This window comes from Pipra filicauda, unplaced genomic scaffold (genome assembly GCF_003945595.2).
Source record: "Pipra filicauda isolate LSUMZ 115617 unplaced genomic scaffold, ASM394559v2 scaffold28_size6257848_pilon, whole genome shotgun sequence".
Lineage (NCBI taxonomy): Eukaryota > Metazoa > Chordata > Aves > Passeriformes > Pipridae > Pipra > Pipra filicauda.
The window spans coordinates 130,654-149,267 of record NW_024104409.1 but is presented as its reverse complement, the minus strand read 5'-3'; the positions used below and the strand labels follow the sequence as shown (position 1 = coordinate 149,267).

Here is an 18,614-nt window from a genome sequence, read left to right as displayed (position 1 = left end):
GACTGCAAGAGCACTCATGGATTTTTTTCTGTTAGCCCAAGGCAAAAGTGCATTTCTGCAAGCTTCGCCACAAGTTGTTCATGGCATTCCCAGATATTCATCATGAAATTCTTCTGCAGCCCATTGTAAAACACAAAGACTCTAAATCCCTCCAGGCTTCTCAAAGATTTGTGCAGAGATTATAAATGAGCACCAGATTAGCGCCAGATGAAAAAATCTGTTCTGTTAGAGAGCTAATCTGTTCAGTCAATGGCCGGGTTTGTTGCGCATCTCTGTGGCAAGGTCTGACAAACCTATGTCCCTGTATTTGGAATTTCAAATCAGAGTGTCATTTTGGATCATCTCTTTGTCCTTTCAGATGACTGACCCCCTCTCTGGCATCTCTGTGGTGCTTGTACCTGTTGCAGGCAGCATGGCTGTACCAGGAAGGGCTCTGCCAGGCTGCAGGGAGGTAACAGGCAATGCTGAGAGCAAGCCATGAGAAGGCTGAAGATGAGGACTTGAAAAAAAAAATTCATAAAATTAAAGAAGATGCAACTGTTTCCAAAGCCAATGGCAAGCTTGAGGAGGTGGGAGAGGCCTCCTCAAAAAACTAAAGAGAAGCGATCACATAATGCAAAGGCTGGATGCAACACTCCATGTGCCATGCCAGGGTGGCACAAGGGAGCACAGTCAATGGGCTTGGCACAGGACTAGGAGCTAATTTTTGCCTGAGTTTTAATCCTGGCTAAATCATTGAATCCTCTCTGTGATCTCTGACAAGTTAGAGAATGTAGATATAGAAAAGTCTTATTAGTCCACATAATCCAGTTCTCTACAATATAGGATTAGCCTGTAAGCTTTATTCACTAGTATTTCGTGAGATGGAGCTTCTGACGCACTACCTGTTCTGCAGTTGTGCAGTCTGGTATTCTCATAGCCAGAAAAGTCTTCAGTTATATTGCTTTAAGATGAAAGCATTAAAATAATATCTCCCTATTATTTCCCTTTTCTGCCCATGTAATGAAGACCAGCATCGGAAAATAGGTCTTCTAAATCTGAATTTATCTAAAAAAATTATCGAGATAAGCAATTCCTCCTGTAAACAGAGCTGTTCGGAAATAAACTGTGTTAGTGATGTCACTTGGCCTGCCCTGCAGGCAGCCATCCTAAGGCAGGCTGTACTTGTCCCCTTCTCCTCGCTGATCCACCGTTACCTCCTGCCAGGCCAACTGGGCTTGACCAGAAGCTGTGACTCAGTATCAGGATTAACAGCAAATACCTTGTATAAAATGAAATGCCTCTGTCTGACCACAGGAACATTAAAAGAGCTAGGGAAAAAAAGTTTAAAATAACAAAACTCTAAAACTAGTATCTTACCTAAAGTAAATTCTTGTTAGTTTTAGCCCAGGTACTTAAAGTTATTTGACTGTTTAGGGCAGGTTGCCCCTTCCAAGTACTTCCACTTAGAAGTGCATTTCCCCTTTCCTTTGAATTTTTACTTTTTATCTGCATTTTGGATAGAAAGTTTCTACATGAGAGCAGAGGTTTTAGCAGGTGTGTTTCATCTCACCTCATCCATTTATTCTGGTATTGCCCTTGGGTTGACATCCTCTTTGGTGATGCCTTGGGTGAGCATCCTTTTGAGTCCTGAAAATTTGGTTGCACCTGTAGTCGTTGTGTTGCATATGTACAATCCCAAACTAACAAAATCTGATTTAAACTAGAGGGTTTCAAAATAATAGAAGGAGCTCAAAACAGCTGTTCTTATGTCTGTGCTGTACTCCCAAAATGCTTAAGATTTTCCCTGTATTAATAAATTACACATGCCCGGCAGCATTCCCAGTTGCTGAAATCCCCGTTACAGAGTGGCCTGTGTGTGTGCTTGTGAGCCAGCCAGGATACAGCAAATACGTACAGTTACACAATTGAATTGGACCAACTATCTCTTAACAGTGGTGACCTGAGAGACCAAATTAAATTACTTTTTCTTTGGAATAGATGTCAGAAGTTATGTCAATAAATAAGAAATTATTACCATCCATCTAAATACATGAGATTTTTATTAGTGCGCAAAATGCCTCATGTATACACCAAAGCCAAATAAACACATGGGAGTCATCTCTGCAGGATTTGGTTCAGCTCCAAATCACAGACACCTAAAACTGATGTTTACTTTCAGGTATTTTTGTGTCAGCTACAGTCTGTGTTCTTACTGTAGTTGGTGGGTATGTTCTCAGTGCAGCCTAAGGACGTAGAAAGCAATTCAGCTAAACAGACACAAGAATTCCTTCAGGGAAAGCTGAATTGCTCGCCAGACTCCACTGGCTGTATTAAGTAGACAACTAAACCCTACCCAGGATGCCTGTGTATATATATATACACATATATTCGTGTGTATATATACATATATATGTATATATATATACATATATACATGTGGACAGGTGGTATAGTCTGTGCAAGGCAAAGGCAAGGCTTTTGTACTGCTCACAGAACTCTCTGCGGTGTAAGTACAGATCTGTTCCCAAAAGCCATATGTTTTCAGGTACAGTTTCGTCCAAGTTGTTACCAGTGGTCCCATCCTTACCTTTTCACAAACAGGAAGAGGAGACTTGCTTGAATCCTTGATTTCTCTGGATGCTTGATCTACCAAATTATCAACTAAGTCTACAAAAATACGAGAATAGCGTGAAAACAAGCCATGGTGGGGCAATCCATGATTGTTTCTCTTAGAGGTAGAAGTGTTCTGGAGGTGCTTCTGTTGATTCACCAAGCATGATGGTTGAGTTCATGTAACATATCTGATAACAGAGCTACTGCAGAAAAAAAAATAGTACCTTTGGTTAATGCAAACAAAATATAATGAGAAGTGTTTTCTTAGACAAACCCATCAAAAGAGTGATCTGGTTGTATACTTTCAGTGTGTCATATACTTATTTCTGGGTTATCCAAAAAATGTCTTCATTTAAGAAGGAGCTGGTATTTTCTTCATGGGCACAAGCCTTTTATCTTGCTGAGTATTTTTTAAGCAAATTGGTTTATGTGTTGCATAAATAAAATAATGTGTGTAGAAGTCTAAAGTGATTTCTGACTAATGTTTTATTGACAATTGACTCCTTCTATTTGACCCATATGTACTCAATTTCTTAATTTCTCCATTAATTCATTTAATTCTTTATGGCACTAAGGAAAACAGTTTACCGTATTACACAGAAATAGGTTATGAATTAACGTATTTCATTACAGATATATATGTGTAAATATATTAATCTACAACATCTAAGTCAACTTCTGTGGCTTGGCTGTCCTATAAATCTCTACCTAACTGATTATGAATGAGGAAAACATTTTTTGCAGATGTGGAAATCCTTTTTTGCCTCTAAAATCACTTCAATAAAAAACAGAAGATGGTTATGACAGATATAGGTCACTAAGACAATGTGATGTGCACTAGCAAGATGTTAAAAGCAGCGATGTATGGAGTTCTTTTAGAAACAGGGGATACAAAAGACCTCCTTTGTTGCCAGGTCTCAGCCCTTTCTGTCATGTCATATAATCTCTTTGCTAAAATGAATAAGCTCTGTCTTTATCCATTACTTGCCCCGTAAGACTCTTTTCCTGCTGTTGTTCTTAGAAACCTTTTATTAGTTTGTGGTTCAGTTTTTTAATAGATAGTTCATCTTTTTTTTTTCCTGTGGCTCCATTTTTATCAGTTCAAATTTATTCTTTTTCACATATGCATGATTTGAGTCATGTGCAGCATTCTGGATGAGGCCTTAGCAGTGTTGTCCATAGTGCGTTAAGACCTTTTTAACTCACTTGAAACTGCCTCATATCATGTTGTCGCAGCCTTGTCACTTTAATAGCACACAGTGATCAGGAATCCCAGTTCTTTCTTTCTCCTCTGTTGTTTCCAACTGACAAGTCCCATAGCTGAGATTATTGTTTATCTTCAAGAATATATATCTTGCACTTTGTCCCATTAGTTTCTGTCCCTTTTGGGAGAGAGATCAAGCATTTTTTATTATGCGAGAAATTCCAGTAACAAGAATTTAAATTAAACTTTTTGAAAGGCGAACTTCTAAAAGCCTCACTGAAATAAATGAGATGATGAAAAACCTTCTGATTGGTCGAACACAGTGCAGTTACTCACGCATCAGTGTCTAATCCCATAGGAAAGCCACCAGGCATCCAGCCACCTGAGAAGGATATTGGCTCCCCCTTTGTCACAGCTGCTTTCCCTGTTCAAATGCTTGAGTATCTGACAGGCAGACAACTGAATCCTGCCATAGGACTGAGATTCAGGTCCAAATTCAGATCATAGACATCAGTTTCAGTCTTCAGTCTACGTGTCTACAAGCAAATTATATGTCTGTGCATAATGTCACTATGAGCTAGATAACAGAGCAAGTGGGTTCTAGGGTGCACTGCTCAGCTAACCAGATGTGAAAGAGAAAATGTGAAAGAGTTGAAAGAAGTAGTAAATTCTGTTGGGAAGACCAAGAATGAGCTTGCTTGCTGAAGGCTTTCTGATGTTTCAGAGGGGAAAACAAAAAAAAAAAAAAACACAGCAAGGAAGAAATGAGAAATGATCATTTTGGTAACATATATCTTCCATTTATTCATTTTTGTTCTTCAGCTGTCCACTAAGGCAGTAATGTAGGAAGAGAGAATATGAATGAATCTGAACAAGTCAATAGGAAGTGAGAATTTACAGCTAGTGTAATTCAGCCCCCAAGGCAGGGCTTCTCTACCGTTTATTCTTGTTGTCTTTGAGGCTCCTTATGTAAATATTTGGGATTTTGGCAGGGTGGTTTCTCTTTGTTACTAAAGTGAAACATTTGCTACAAGCATACTGACTGAAGTCTGCTTCGTAATTATTTGCAGTAACAACTCAGCAACGGAGACTTTATGGTTGTAAAACTGCCAATTCTGTATTAATGTGATCTTCTTTTTTCCCTCTCCTGGCTGCAGCAAGCACGCAGTTGGTGTAGGAAGGCTGCAAAGCAGAGCAAGCAACCGTATCCACCTCTGTCAACAGATTCCCACTTCACCACTCTGCCAGCCTTTCTTCCTCAGAGCCACCTATCTATCTCTGAACAACCACAAGAAATGGGTCAAAAAAAGGTACATCCCAAGAACGGCCTTGGCCATTATCTTGGTTTCTCCCAGGAGGACTTGAGACACAGTGATGGGGGAGACTTCACGCACAGATCCAGCAGTGCCTCCAGCATTTCATGGTCATTTCAACGAAGCAGGTCTCTGTTCTGCTTGCCCACGGTGAACTCCTCTTCAGCGTCAGAGACATTTCATTTCAGTGAACCATTTCATTTTTTAAATGCTGGGTCAACTGCAACCAGGTTAAAAACATGGAAATGCAGTCCCAAGCTTAACATTGATGACTTGGAAGGTGCCCAAGAGACTGATGTGGATACAGGGATGAAGCTGTCCTTCTCAGACCTGTCTGTGGTTTCTGCATACTCTTCCCTTAATGGATTTTGCAGTGAGCTGGCAGACTCTCTTCCCCTACAGAAACAAACTGTCAGTAAGGCTAAACAGGCGGCCACCAGTGGAAGGCCTGTTTCAGCCATGTGCAATACTTTTGAGTCAGCTGATGATTCATTGCGTTCTCTTTCTGAATGGTCTTCCAGCTCTTTCACATCAGCATCTCCCACCAAGCATCACAAACAGTCCTTGAGAGCAGCTCCATGTTCTCTGGACAATCATGCTTCCCCAGCTTCACCAGTTAATGAAGAAGAATTTTACATCTGAGGTTTCTCTATCTTATACCTTCCAGGGCAAACGTGTTCTACTTGTGAATGGCAGCAGTGGGTCCACCTTGAGCATACAGAAGGTTCCTCGCTGAGGAGAAGGTGATGCAGCAGAGTGCGTTAAATATTTGAAGAAAATACTCAAAATCCTCTGAGATGGGTATTCCCAAACTAGGTACAGTAAAGCAGTCTGAGCTTGTGCCTTTACCTTTGTACTGGAGGAGATGATCAGCACAGAGGCTTTTCCACAGCACTGCAAGGTGGATGTTTTGTGTGACTGACCCTTTGGTGGTGAAAGAAATGCCAGAAGAGGCATATAGTATTCCGTTTTAATTTGGCAGAAAATGAAGATTAATTTGTGATACCAAACTGCTTTAACTTTATGAGAAATTCCTTTAACTCAAGAAAGATGGGAGAAGAAAGGGGTCTTATTTCACTTTCACAAGTTCCAAAGGCAGCTCTAAGCACAGCGGGTCCCAGCAGTACCTCTCAAGTAGAGTCAGGCAAGAAGTTTCCTGTGAGGAGACACACTATTCCTTCTAACCTCTGAGACCTGGCAGTGGTGAGGAGGGGGAGAACCACAGAATCATCAAGGTTGTAAGAGACCTTGAAGACTGTCTAGTCCAAGTGTCAACCTAGCACTACCATAATCACCCCTAAAACATATTCCCATGTGCCATATCCAGCTGCCTCTTGAACACTTCCAGAGACTGACTCCACCACCTCCCTGGACAACTTATTCCAAGGCCTAACCACTCTTTCAGTGAATAATTTTTTTCTAATATCTAATCTGAAACTCCCCTGGTGGGGGAGGTTAATTTCTGCTCATCTTTGCACTTGTGACATGGCAGAAGAGACCGACCACCACCTCTTTCAGGTAGTTGTAGAGAGCAGTGAGGTGTCCCCTGAGCCTTCTTTTCTCCAGGCTAAACAGCCCCAGTTCCCTCAGTTGTTCCTCATAAGATTTTGCTGCAGACCCTGCCCCACCTCCATTGCCCTTCTCTGGACTCACTCCAGCACCTCAATGTCTTTCCTGTAGTGAGGGGCCCAAAACTGAACACTGGATTCGAGGTGTGGCCTCACCAGTGCCGAGTAAAGTGGGACAATTGCTGCCCTGGTCCTGTACTGGCCACACTGTTGCTGACAAAGGCCAGGATGCCATTGGCCTTCTTGGCCTCTTGGGCAACTGCTGGCTCATATCCAGCTGGCTGTGAATCAGCACCCCCAGTCCCTTTCCACTAAGCAGCTCTTAAGGCACTCTTTCCCCAGTCTGTAGCTCTGCCTGGGGTTGTTGTCACCCAAGTGCAGGACCCAGCACTTGGTTCATGTTATTGAGCCTCATACCATTGTCCTCAGCCCATTGACCCAGTCTGTCAAGATCTCTCTGTAGAGCCTTACAACCCTCCAGCAGATCAACACTCCTGCCCAACTTTATGTCTTCTGTGAACTGACTGAGGATACACTCAATCCCCTCATCTAAATCATCGATGAAGATGTGAAAAAGGACTGACCCCAATACTGAGTCCTGAGTAACACCACTAGTCACCAGCCACCAAATGGATTTAGTTTCATTCACCACCGCTCTCTGGCCTTGGCCATCCAGACAGTTTTTCACCCAGCAAAGAGTACACCTGTCCACATGCAGCCAATTACTTCAGGTGAATGCTGTGGGAGATGGTATCAAAGGCTTTACTGAAGTCTAGATCGACAACATCCACCACCTTTCCCTCACCTCCTAAGTGGGTCGCTTTGTCATAGAAGGTGATCAGGTTGGTCAAGCAGGACCTACTTTTTGTAAATCCTGGGGGCCTGATCCCCTGGTTGTCCTGTAGATGCCATTTGATGGTCCTCAGGATGATCTGCTCCATGACCTTCCCTGGTACCAAGGTCAGGCTGATAGGCCTATAGTTTCCCAGATCTTCCTTCCAACCCTTGTAGATGGGCATTATATTTGCTAATTTACAGTCAGCTGAGACTTCTCTATTTAACCAGGACTGCTGGTAAATGATTGAAAGTGGTTTGGCAAGCTCTTTTGCCACTTCCCTCATTACTCTCGGGTGCATCCTATCTAGGCACATAGGTGTCTGACTGGAACCCTTTCCTCCTGGATTATAGGGGCTTCATTCTACTCCCTGTCTCTAACTTCCAGCTCTGGTAGCTGGATATCCTGGGGGAAACTGGTTTTGGTATTAAAAACTAAGGCAAAGAAGGCATTAAGCACCTCAGCCTTTTCCTCATCCCCTGACACTTTGTTACCCTCTGCATCCAGCAAAGGATAGAGACTCTCATTAGTCCTCCTTTTGCTGCCAATGTATTTATAGAATTTTTTTGAAGAAGCTTCACTCCTCCCCAGGGAAAAGAAAGCTCCACTGTATCTCTGACAGGCCAGATGTAGAAAGTGCCAAGAGGGAAACATTAGAGAACATTTTAAACCCCTCCCATCCAAAAAGCCCTTCATTCCCAGTTGGAAGGGAGCTATCTGGGCTGTTGTCTGAACTACTTGTGTGGACAGGGGTAACCCAAGTACACCATGTTTGCTACTTCTAACTCAGGCAATACACAGCTTACTGAAAGATAACCCAGCATTTTTATGTAGGCCCAAATATATGACAGCGCCATGTTTTTTTAAGGGATTGTTATTTTTCTGTTAAAAAATAAGTAATGCAGAAACTTATTCTTTGTATTTCCAGTGCAAGCATACTTCTTTCTGGGTAAAACACATTTCTTCTCAAATACTTCTCTCCAAAGGGAAAACAAGTCAAATTTTACTGGCTTTCAAAAGATGTTTTTAAAATACACATTCTTGATAACTTGTTTTGCTCTGGTTAATTTGGTATTTAAAAAAAAAATGTAAGTAAAAAGCTAAGTACCTTCTCCAGGATTTAGGTCAAATAAACAGATTTCATCATGCACATTCTGAAAAGTATCCCTGATTGCAGCTCTGGTCTAGCCACTGAGAAAATAAGCATGTAAAAATGTGTATGTATAATGATGGATGTAGCCTATGTACAGGTGTAGATGCTGAAGGCCTACCATGATGGCATTGTGGTGTATGGAATAAAAACTCATTTTTTGAGAAATTACAAGATAATTTTAATCAAAAGAATTGCCACTTTGCAGAAAAAGGGGGAAAAAAAGAAAAAAAAAGGGCAGAAAAGCACACATACTCTAAATAATAGTTACAAAACGTGGAACAGCTTCCCTAGCTCATTTAAGGAAGTGCACAGTTCATACAATTCTGGAAGGAAGCCTGGGGGAAACTGAGTACATGTTTATAGGGGAGGCGGAGGAATTCCAATTAACCTGCACCCCCAGTCCAGAAGAGGCCAGAGGGATACTCCAGAGTCGAAATGCCTAATGGCTTTTTCCTTTTGCGGTTGTTTTCTCCACACAGGGAAAAAGGCATCAAGCTGAAGTCTAAGTCTCCCATCTGTGAGATAGTATCGTAGCATGTACCAGGGGTAGACTTTGGCTTTTGTGCTAAACACAATGAATAAACAGGGAAGTCTATTCAAGCTCTAAGAGCACAGAACATTATCAGCCTTCTCGTACCCTCTAAAACTGTGTAAGCTTACTGCACTTTGGGGTAAACTGTTCTCTTTCTGGGACCAAAAATAGCACTAATGAAGGATTTGTCATGGTGTGGATGTGTTTACCTTCTCTGTGCTCCCTCAGAGCCCATGAAGTCTTTCCTCTGACTTTCATGACCTTTAGATTAAATCCCCCCCCGGAACATGGTGAGCCCAATTTATCTAAAGTCCTCTTCCATGTTATTGTTTGTACCCTGCCAAAATACACTGTGAAGTCAGACTAGCCACTTTTTCCATCAACCTGCAATTCACCATACAAGCAGTGATGCCTAGGACAGTCAGGCTCCACAGATTTAAATTTATGCTTCATTATTTTGTGTCATGTTCATGGTCGTACAAAAATAAATGATGAAATAGCATTGTATATTTATTGGACAGACATTTTATCAACACTAGCTACTTCTAGATGTGACAAACAACAGGATAAATTTGACTCAAATCTGTTAAAACTTTTAGTATTCCTTATTTGGAATAAGAAAAAAAAGAGCCTTTTCACAATATTTTAATAATACAGATAAGATTTGATCTGAACATGAAATAAAAAACTCATTTGACCTGATGTAGCTGTCTGATCCTCGCACCGTGCCAACACCCAAACTCCTGACAAAAGCTGAGTGGGGTTTTTCATGAAGAGGAGGCTTTGAAACATCTTTCCACCTAGGGCATACCTCTAGAAGAAGGCACATCTGGGGGGCCGTCACCCGATGCAGCAGGAAGCACCAGTACTGGAGATCTACAAAGAAGTACAGGATAGTTCAAGTGTCAGTCCTGAGGTTCATGTGTGGTATTAATAAGCAGCTCTGCAAGCATCTCAGCTCCAGATTTCAGCACATTCCTAATGGGAAGAAAACCAAATGAGTCCCCACAGACTCTGAATTTATGCTGTCTCACTGGTTCTGTCTCCAAGTATTTCTGTTCTGTGTACTGATACCTAACTAAAAATGAAAGTTTTAATTGTTTACATTGATGGTACTTGTAACCAAATTTTGTAAAAAACTGAGTGTCCTACTGTCAGGAAAAACAGAGGTGATAGTGTACAGAAAACATTTTGTCTATAAAAAAAAAAAGCCAGATTATGAAGTGAGTTTCACTGGAGGTAGGCTTCATTAATTCTCTTCTCATTATTTAAGAAGGGGCTCATCTTTTCAGTTAGTTGAATATGCGCATGTTTCATGGCATTTACTTATTGTTTTGATTAAATTATGAACAATGTCCTTTAAGAACTGCAGGCTTCCCCTGAACTTTCTCCTCACCCCAGAATGCATTTCTTCTGTGAAATAAAGTAGAGATAAAAAGTCAATTGTACTTATTCTTCTGTGTGTTCAGACTCACACATTATTTTAACTAGGCTTCAAAAATGACTGCAGTGCCACAAGCTCTACAGCTTTTGGCAGTGTGTGTCAGTGGGATAATTACAAAATAAACATAGCAAAAACACTTTTATGTTGGACTCAGCTTTACCTCTGCAGACTGGGTCTTTTGATTCTCACTGAGGTGTTTTAAATAATTTGCTCCAGTAAAGCTGAATGATAAAATAGGAGCTATGACACATACTGGTAATCTTGCATGCTTAAATCCCATCTTGGTTTGTTTCATATAAGTTGGTCTTCATAATAGTCCTTCTGTCTTATTTCCATCAGTGTATGGTGTTGTCTATGATACATTTCTTTATTCCCCCCATGGGACATGTCTGCGTGTCAACATTACATTGTATATGCAAAGCTGTGTATGTTTGGCTTTGTTTAGTTTTTATGGGTTTATGGTTTAACATTTATATATATTTGTATGTCACTTATAGAGTTGTAGAAACACTGGGAGTTGAAAGAGGCCTCTGGAGGTTGTCTAGTCCAAAGTGCCTGCTGAAAGCAGGCACAAAGCTGCTCAAGCCTCAAAGTTTTGAAATTAAATCGAGTTGTTCAGAACCTTGTCTGGTCAGGTTTGAAAATATCCAAAGGTAGTAATTTCACAGTGTCTCTGGGCAATGTGTGCCAGTGCTTAACCACTGTAATGGTGAAGAATTACTTCCTAGTCTGCAGTCAAAATTTGCCATCTTCAGACCTGTGATCTTTCCCTCTTGTTTCACTCTGTACCTCTGAGGTATTCTGTCTCTGTCTTCTCTATAATACCCCATTAGGTGCTGGAAGACTGCAGTTTCTCTTTCAGCCTCTTCTTCCACATCATATGCTGTCGCTCCCTGACCGTCTGAACTCTCTCCAGTTTGTCAATGTCTGTCTTGTACTGAGAAGCCCAAAACTGTACGCAGCCTTATGGATGTGGTTTGAGGAGTGCTCGGTACGCAGGAAGAATAATTTCTGCCAACTTGACGGCAACTTCCTTGCTCATACCACCCAGTATGCTGTTGGCCTTATCACTGCAAGGTTGCTCCACTTAATCATGTTCAACTTGCAGTTCACCGGGATCCCGACATCTCTTTTTGCAGAGCTGCTCCCTACCTAGTAGGTCCTTTAGCTTGTACTGTCATATCAAGTTAGTCCATGCCAGGTGCAGGGCTTGTATTTGCTTTTATTGAACTTGGTGTGATTCTCATTGGTACCTTTCTCCAGCTGGTAAAGGTCTCTGTGAGTGGTAGCCGTGCCTTTCAGTGTATCAGTCGTGACCCCCAGCTGGGGGTCATATGGTAACTTGCTGAGGATGCATTTCATCCCCTTGTGCGAGACATAGATGAAAATGTTGAGCAGCACTGTAACTGAAAAAAACCAGTGTTGACCTCAGAAGAATGCCATTTGCAGTTGGTTACCAGTTAGAATTTAAGCTGTTGTCCAATGCCCTTTAAGTCTGACAATCCAGTCAGTTATTCACCCATGTCATAGTCCACCCATCTAGTCTGTTTCCTTGATTTGGATACCGTGAAGACTATGTTGAAAGCCCTACTAAAGTCAAGGAAAGTTAGATTCAGTGTTCTTTGTCCATCCATCAACAAAGTGATCTCATCAAAGGTGGCAGTCAGTTTTGTTTACTGTTTGTACATGATGGCTTTTCCAAATCATTGTCCTGTCCATCTTGAGTGTGGAAATGACTTTGAAGATTGCTTGGTAAACTTCCAGGGAACTGAGGATAGACTGATCAGCCTGTAGTTCCCCAGATCATTCTTCTTGCCATTCTTGAAGTGGGCTATGACATTTTCTTTCTTTCAGCCATCTGGAACTTCACCAGTCACCACAACCCTTCAAAACTGATAGAGGGCAGTTTCATGATTACATTGGCCAGTTTCTTTTGCACTGTCAGCCCCATGGACTTGTGTATGTCCAGCTTACTGCATCCCTGACTCAGTCTTACAGTGTGATTACTAATTTTGTCCTTGAAATTTTGCTACTAGACACAGACATGTGGCAGACCTAACTAAACACCTCATGAGCAAAGATTTTGTGAGTGAAGACAGAGGTTTTTCCAACTGGCAGGTTTTTCCATTTGCAGAAAACAAGAACTCTTCTTGTCTGTCCTGAATCACTTTCCAGTTGTTCAAAGAATGTTCCGTTTATCTTCCCTTCTTGATTGAGTGGGTTGTAGGAGATGCCCACAACAATATCACTTTTGTTACCTTCTCCTGACCCATGGGCTCTTGATTTTCTCATCCTGTGTTCCCTCACAAACATGCATGCATTCATGCCACTCATGTGCTTAGAGCACAATGCTCATCACCATCTGCCACCCTTCCAACCTGTATCCAGCCGTGACAGTTCTGTTTATACAACTGTCCATAACATCTCTAAATCATCTGGTTTTACATCCTGGGAGTGCTGAGGTCCTTCAGGAGAGATTTGCAGGTTCAGCAGCCTGAGCATTGGCACTGGCTGTCCCATCTGCCCAACAGAATGGAGCTACCCAGATGTTGACAAGACAATCCCACCTCACAAAGGGCTTTGGAAGCAGAATAAAACTGTGTGTGTGTTAACTACTGAAGAAATCACAATATTGGAACACATTGGTGTTTCCCTCTGTTCAAGCTGAGAAGTCTTAATCCAGTTATTCATTCTTCATAGGAAAACCATTCCATGCTTTTGTTCATTCTTGTTACCCTTTTGTATAATTTTCTGTTGTGCCGCGTGTGTTTTGAGCCAGAGGGTCCATAGCCATGCATAGTTTTTGGAGGTGTAGCTGCACTGTAGATATACAGAGTGGCTTGAAGGTGTTTTCCATTTTATTCTCTGTTCCTCTCGTAGTAGTGGAACTTGCTGCTTTGGCTGCTGCTGAGCACTGAGCTACCCTTTTCTTAGACACTTAGGTAGCTCTGAGGTCCAACTCTCAAGCAGAAAATGTCAGTTGAGACCCTACTATCATGTATGTAAAAATAGATTTTTTTTTTTAATAATTAATTTTAGAATTAGCTACATTGAATTTCATCTGCCTTTTTATTGCCTAGTTGGTGTCTATTGTGAGACTTTTCTGCAGCTTACCCAGTTGTTCATCATCTTTACTATCTTGGATGCTTAATAACCTCAACAAACTTCCATCTCGTGACACACTCCCTTTTTCCAGGTTTAAGTCATGCTGAGCAATGTAAGCTTGAGTACAAATCCCTGCACGACTCCACTGCCAAACCTCCTTCCACTATCAGAAGTGGCTATTTATTTCTGCCTTCTGTTTCCTGCCTTTTAATCAGCTCTTTATTCACATAACCTTACCTCTTAAACCATCACAGCATGGTTTCTTTAAGAGGCTTTGATGAAGGACTTTGGAAAACCGTTCTTAGCTATATACCTGTTTGTTGATGCCTTCTGAAGCCCCTAAGAGATTTATGAGGTGTGATTTACTTTTATAAAACCATATTGACTCTTCCCCAAAAAATCCTGAAAATTTTATCTGTTCAGATAATGACTTGTCTCTCATCTGAGCCTAAGTGTCATTTGAGTACAGAGCAATCCTCCCTGCGGCATTCTTTCCCAGCTTCCAGGATTCAGCCTAGTGCAAATTGATAAATTTACACAGAGTCCAGACTTCCTGAACCAAAAACTACTCAGATCGCTGTGTGACCAACTGCTACATTGGGCTACCAATGGATTTATCCTCCCTCAGTTTATCAGATTTCCTGTTGAATTTCTTTTAATTCCTTAGCAGTTCAGGGGAATGAACAGCACTGAATTCATTCCGTGCATGAGAAGATAGACGCATTTGTTTGAAGCCTTCACCCAGATAATTTCACTGAGCACTTCCAGAAGTCAATACAGAGTGCTGGGCAGTGTTACCTCAGTAGCTGGGAAGGCTTGTGTCCCCCTGAGCTCAGGAACCAACTGGTTGTGGGGTAACTGTGGAGGAGTCCAACTGCTTGTTGCAGACAGCCTTGCAGCCTTCCAAGGCGTAAATCCTGTGGTGGGGTATGTCTACAGTGGTAAATGGAAGTGGGACAGGGGATAGGGAAGAGGTTCAGACACTGGGTCATTTGATTGCTTCTTGTCTCTGTTTTGGACCACTTCAAGCAGCTTTTGCCAAGACACTACCTGGTGGTGCCCTTCACCCCAATGACTGTTCCCACTATGGAAGAGGCTACATCAAGCCTGGGTCCCTCTGTCTCCAATGTTGTCCCACCAGACTTGGCATCTTTCTGCCCTAGCATGTGTGTGCCCTTGGGCATCCCAGAGGGCATGAAACTCAGCCTCTCAGGGTCATGCTGTAAGAAACACCTCTCAGCTGGGCTGCAGTGCAGTTTTCACTTCCTTTCAGATAACCAACTCCTGTGCAAAATGGGCTAATTTCATCCTAGAGCTGAAAGGATCCTGCAGCATTCCAGGAGGGAAGCCAGGCCAGCTGCTGTGTGGTATGCCTAGTGACCAATGGGACATTTCTAAAGGGTGTCAAACAGTGCTAGGCTGGCCTTGGAGCTGGAGAACAGTATTCAGACTGCTTTCTTTTGAGCAATTTACAGATAGTGTTGCATCAATTTGGCTGCAGAAAGGGCATCTAGAGTCTTACAGAGCTTCACAGGTGCACCCTGGCCCTGCTGTGGCCCAGCCTCTTGCATTAAGCATGGTTGATGTTTGAATCAGTTATCCTTTTTAATCACTTTTCTTCTGAATATATGATGCATAAAATGCAAAACAGCTTGCTAGGTGGAGGCCATTAATCAAATCTGCCTGTCATAAATGAAAACTGCTGACTTAATGAAACATAATGAAATGGCAATGGAAATGGATTTAGCCAAAGCTGACCACCCGGTAAGAGAAATACCCCATTCCCACCTTCGTGACTGTGGAGTGCCTGTATCCTGTGATACAGCAATGCAGTATCTTGGGTTTTTGTGCCACCAGCCTGCAAAAGTTGCTAGTGCCATCTCGTGGTTCTCACGCACACGAGTGACAGCGCAAAGAGCTGTCAGCCCAAGTGGGTGACACCTACAGGGCACCTGGCGGGGGAACCTCAGGCTCAGTGCTCTCCTGCCCTTGTACCCTCTGTGCCCTGTATTTCAGCCTAAGCTGGTGACAGTGCCCGAGCTGTGCTCTCACCCTGCTGCTGTGCTTTATCACCTTCCTTCCATCACGAAGCTGGGGAGCTGAAAAACCAACGACATGATGACCCAAAAGGCTCTGACATGTTCTTTTGCTGCTCTGTAGCCAGAGGTGAGGAAGCATTCAAAGCCCACAGGGAGATCACTCAGGGCTGCATTTGGGTTGGAGCCGAGCATCTGCTGTGAACAAGCCCCTCAGCACAGCATGGTAAGCCGGCTGGCTGTCACAAATTCCTCTATTTAGTTTGATGAAAATTTTAGCCCTCCTGGTACGGAGATAATCTGCTAAGTATGACCAAACTCCTGCCAAGACAATGCTTCTTGTGAGGTTAGCAGTGCTACTGGAGAGCTCCTGCTCCTTAGGTATAATGAACTCGGGGACAGGGCTGCCCGGAACAGATACAGTTTAAGAATGCAAAATATAATACCAATTTTATAATTCCTTCTACTTCCATGAATTAACAGCCATCTTTTTGCAGTTCACATGTACTATTGCATGGACAGATTATTTTTTAAACTGGTCTATAATTAGGAGCAGGAGGGGTTTTTTCACATGGTTTGCCCTGACATAGTTATGAGTCCCGCTTTTTCCTACTTTTTGGGGGGTTTTTTGGTCACAAGAAAGCAAAGCTTTAACTAATTACTCCGTGGCTCTGCTTATGGAATTTGACTAAATGCCAGTGTTTCCCTGTTGTGCCATGTAAAGCCATAGAAATGCACCCTCTGCCCTTAAGTTTCTCTCCTCAGCACTTTGGTGCCTTGCTTGATTTCAAGAGCTGACTGCCCTGTGGTTTTCCCATGGGAGGGGCAAGGACACTCATTCCCACCCAGCCACGTGTGTAAAGACTGCAGAAGTTTTGAAGAAAGGACTTTCGGGGCTGCCTAAGGCAGCAACAGAAACAACCACTGCCAGGGCTGCCACTGCACCTGGCTAGGAGATAGTGAGGTGAGAGCTGGCAATGAGGTCAGGGTAGTGCTCAGACAAGCCAAAGGGCGGGAGAGGAGCAGAAAGATAGGATCCATCTGTGACCTTCCTCCTGTTTTCTAACCCCAGATGGTGCACCAGCTCCAGGTATGTGGGTCTATGTGATACCCTGCTCTTCGAGGGATTGGGGTGAGATATGTGAATGTGGAGGGAAACCATCAGCCCTAGGAGCTATGGATGCTGGAGCTGTCATGTTGCCAACCATCCTGAGTGTACAGTGTTTTACAGGTTTCCAGGGCAATTTTTGCTCTGAAACAACGGGCTGGTTTGCTGTTTCAACTGCTTCCTTTGGCCTGCACAAGACATCCCCAAGAGTCACACCATGTGCCTGAGAGGATTGTTCAAATGCTTCTTGAACTCTATCAGGCTTGGTGCTGTGACCACTTCTCTGGTGGTCACCTGTTCCAGTGACCAAACACCCTGAAAAAAGGTGGGAAATCTTTTCCTAATATCTAACCTAAACCTCCCCTGACACAACTTCAGGATGTTCCTTCAGATCCTGTCACTGGTCAGCACAGAGAAGAGATCACTCTTCCCCTTACGAGGAAGTTGTAGACTGCAATGAGGTCTCCCCTCAGTCTCCTCTTCTCCAGGCTGAACAGACCAAGTGACCTCAGCCACTCCTCATACGGCTTCTCCTCTAGGCCCTTCCCCGTCTTTGATGCCGTTCTTTGGACACTCTCTAAGAGTTGAATATCTTATATTGTGGCACCCAAAACTGCACATAATATTCAAGGTGAGGCTGCCCCAGTGCAGAGCAGAGTAGGACAATCCCCTCCCTCAACCGGCTGGCGATGCTTTGCCTGATGCCCCCCAGGACACAGTTGGCCCTCCTGGCTGCCAAGGCACTGCTGACTCATATTCAACCTGCCATCAACCATAACCAGAACCCCCAGGTCCCTTTCCATGGTACAGCTTTCCAGCATCTCATTCTCCAGTCTGTACAAACGTCCAGGGTTGTCCCATCCCAGGTGTAGAATCCAGCACTTCCCCTTGTTGAACTTCATCCGGTTGGTGACTGCCCAGTCCTCTGATTTGCTGAAGTCTCTCTGCAGGGCCTCCCTCCCTTCAAGTGACTCAACAGCTCCTCCTAGTTTTGTGTCATCTGCAAACTTGCTTAGTATCCCTTCCAGTCCTGCATCCAAGTCATTTATGAAGATGTTGAAGAGAACAGGGTCTGAGATGGAACCCAATGGAACCTCACTAGTGACAAGTCGCCAGTCTGATGTAATGCCATTCACTATTATCATGCTGCCTGTCTCCACAGATGCTCCTCTTGCCTGTCCTTTCCTTTCTTCCTTCCTTCCTTCCTTTCTTCCTTCCTTCCTTCCTTCCTTCCTTCCTTCCTTCCCTCCTTCCCTCCTTCCTTCCCCTAATCTTCCCTTTTCTTTTATTTCTCTTCTCATTCAGCTCATCCCCTCTCTGTCACAAAACCCCAGGCCCAGAAAAATCCCACTCAGTACAGCACTATCTCTTCCTTGGCCAGAACCAGCCTGGAGGTGTTCCCACTCAGCCCACTCCACCAGTTCCCTGACATACGCTTTGTCTCATCCCTTCAGACAGGACCCAAGTCTGAGGCTGTATTTACACTCTGTGTCGAGAACAAAGCATGACAGGACCCAGGCTCCTTTCCTTTCCTACCCACTCATCTCTTTAGCATCTCCTTAATAAATCAATTGGATTTGGTACTTACCATATCTCTAGCAGACTGCAGGGGACAAAATTCTGCTTTGAGCATCGCTGGGAATCATTCAGTGACAGCACAAGGATGCAGCTGCAGGTGTGCTCTGTTATTCTCTGCAATGGAGGCTTGTTGTCTGTTAGAC

At 43.2% G+C, this 18,614-nt stretch overlaps 1 protein-coding gene across 2 annotated transcripts in view; it reads left to right on the top strand.

Annotated features, from left to right (window-relative positions):
- Positions 1 to 10,780, top strand: part of FAM124A (family with sequence similarity 124 member A) — a 44,613-nt gene extending 33,833 nt beyond the window's left edge. The window contains exons 4-5 of one of the 2 annotated variants that reach the window (XM_027751131.2): positions 4,957 to 5,109; positions 5,780 to 10,780. In XM_027751131.2, coding sequence (XP_027606932.1) covers positions 4,957 to 5,109; positions 5,780 to 5,848 — 222 coding nt within the window. In that variant the 3' untranslated portion in view covers positions 5,849 to 10,780. Of the gene's footprint in view, positions 1 to 4,956 lie in introns of both variants that reach the window. The other variant, XM_027751128.2, reaches the window with a different exon arrangement.
- The last annotated feature ends 7,834 nt before the right edge of the window (positions 10,781 to 18,614 follow it).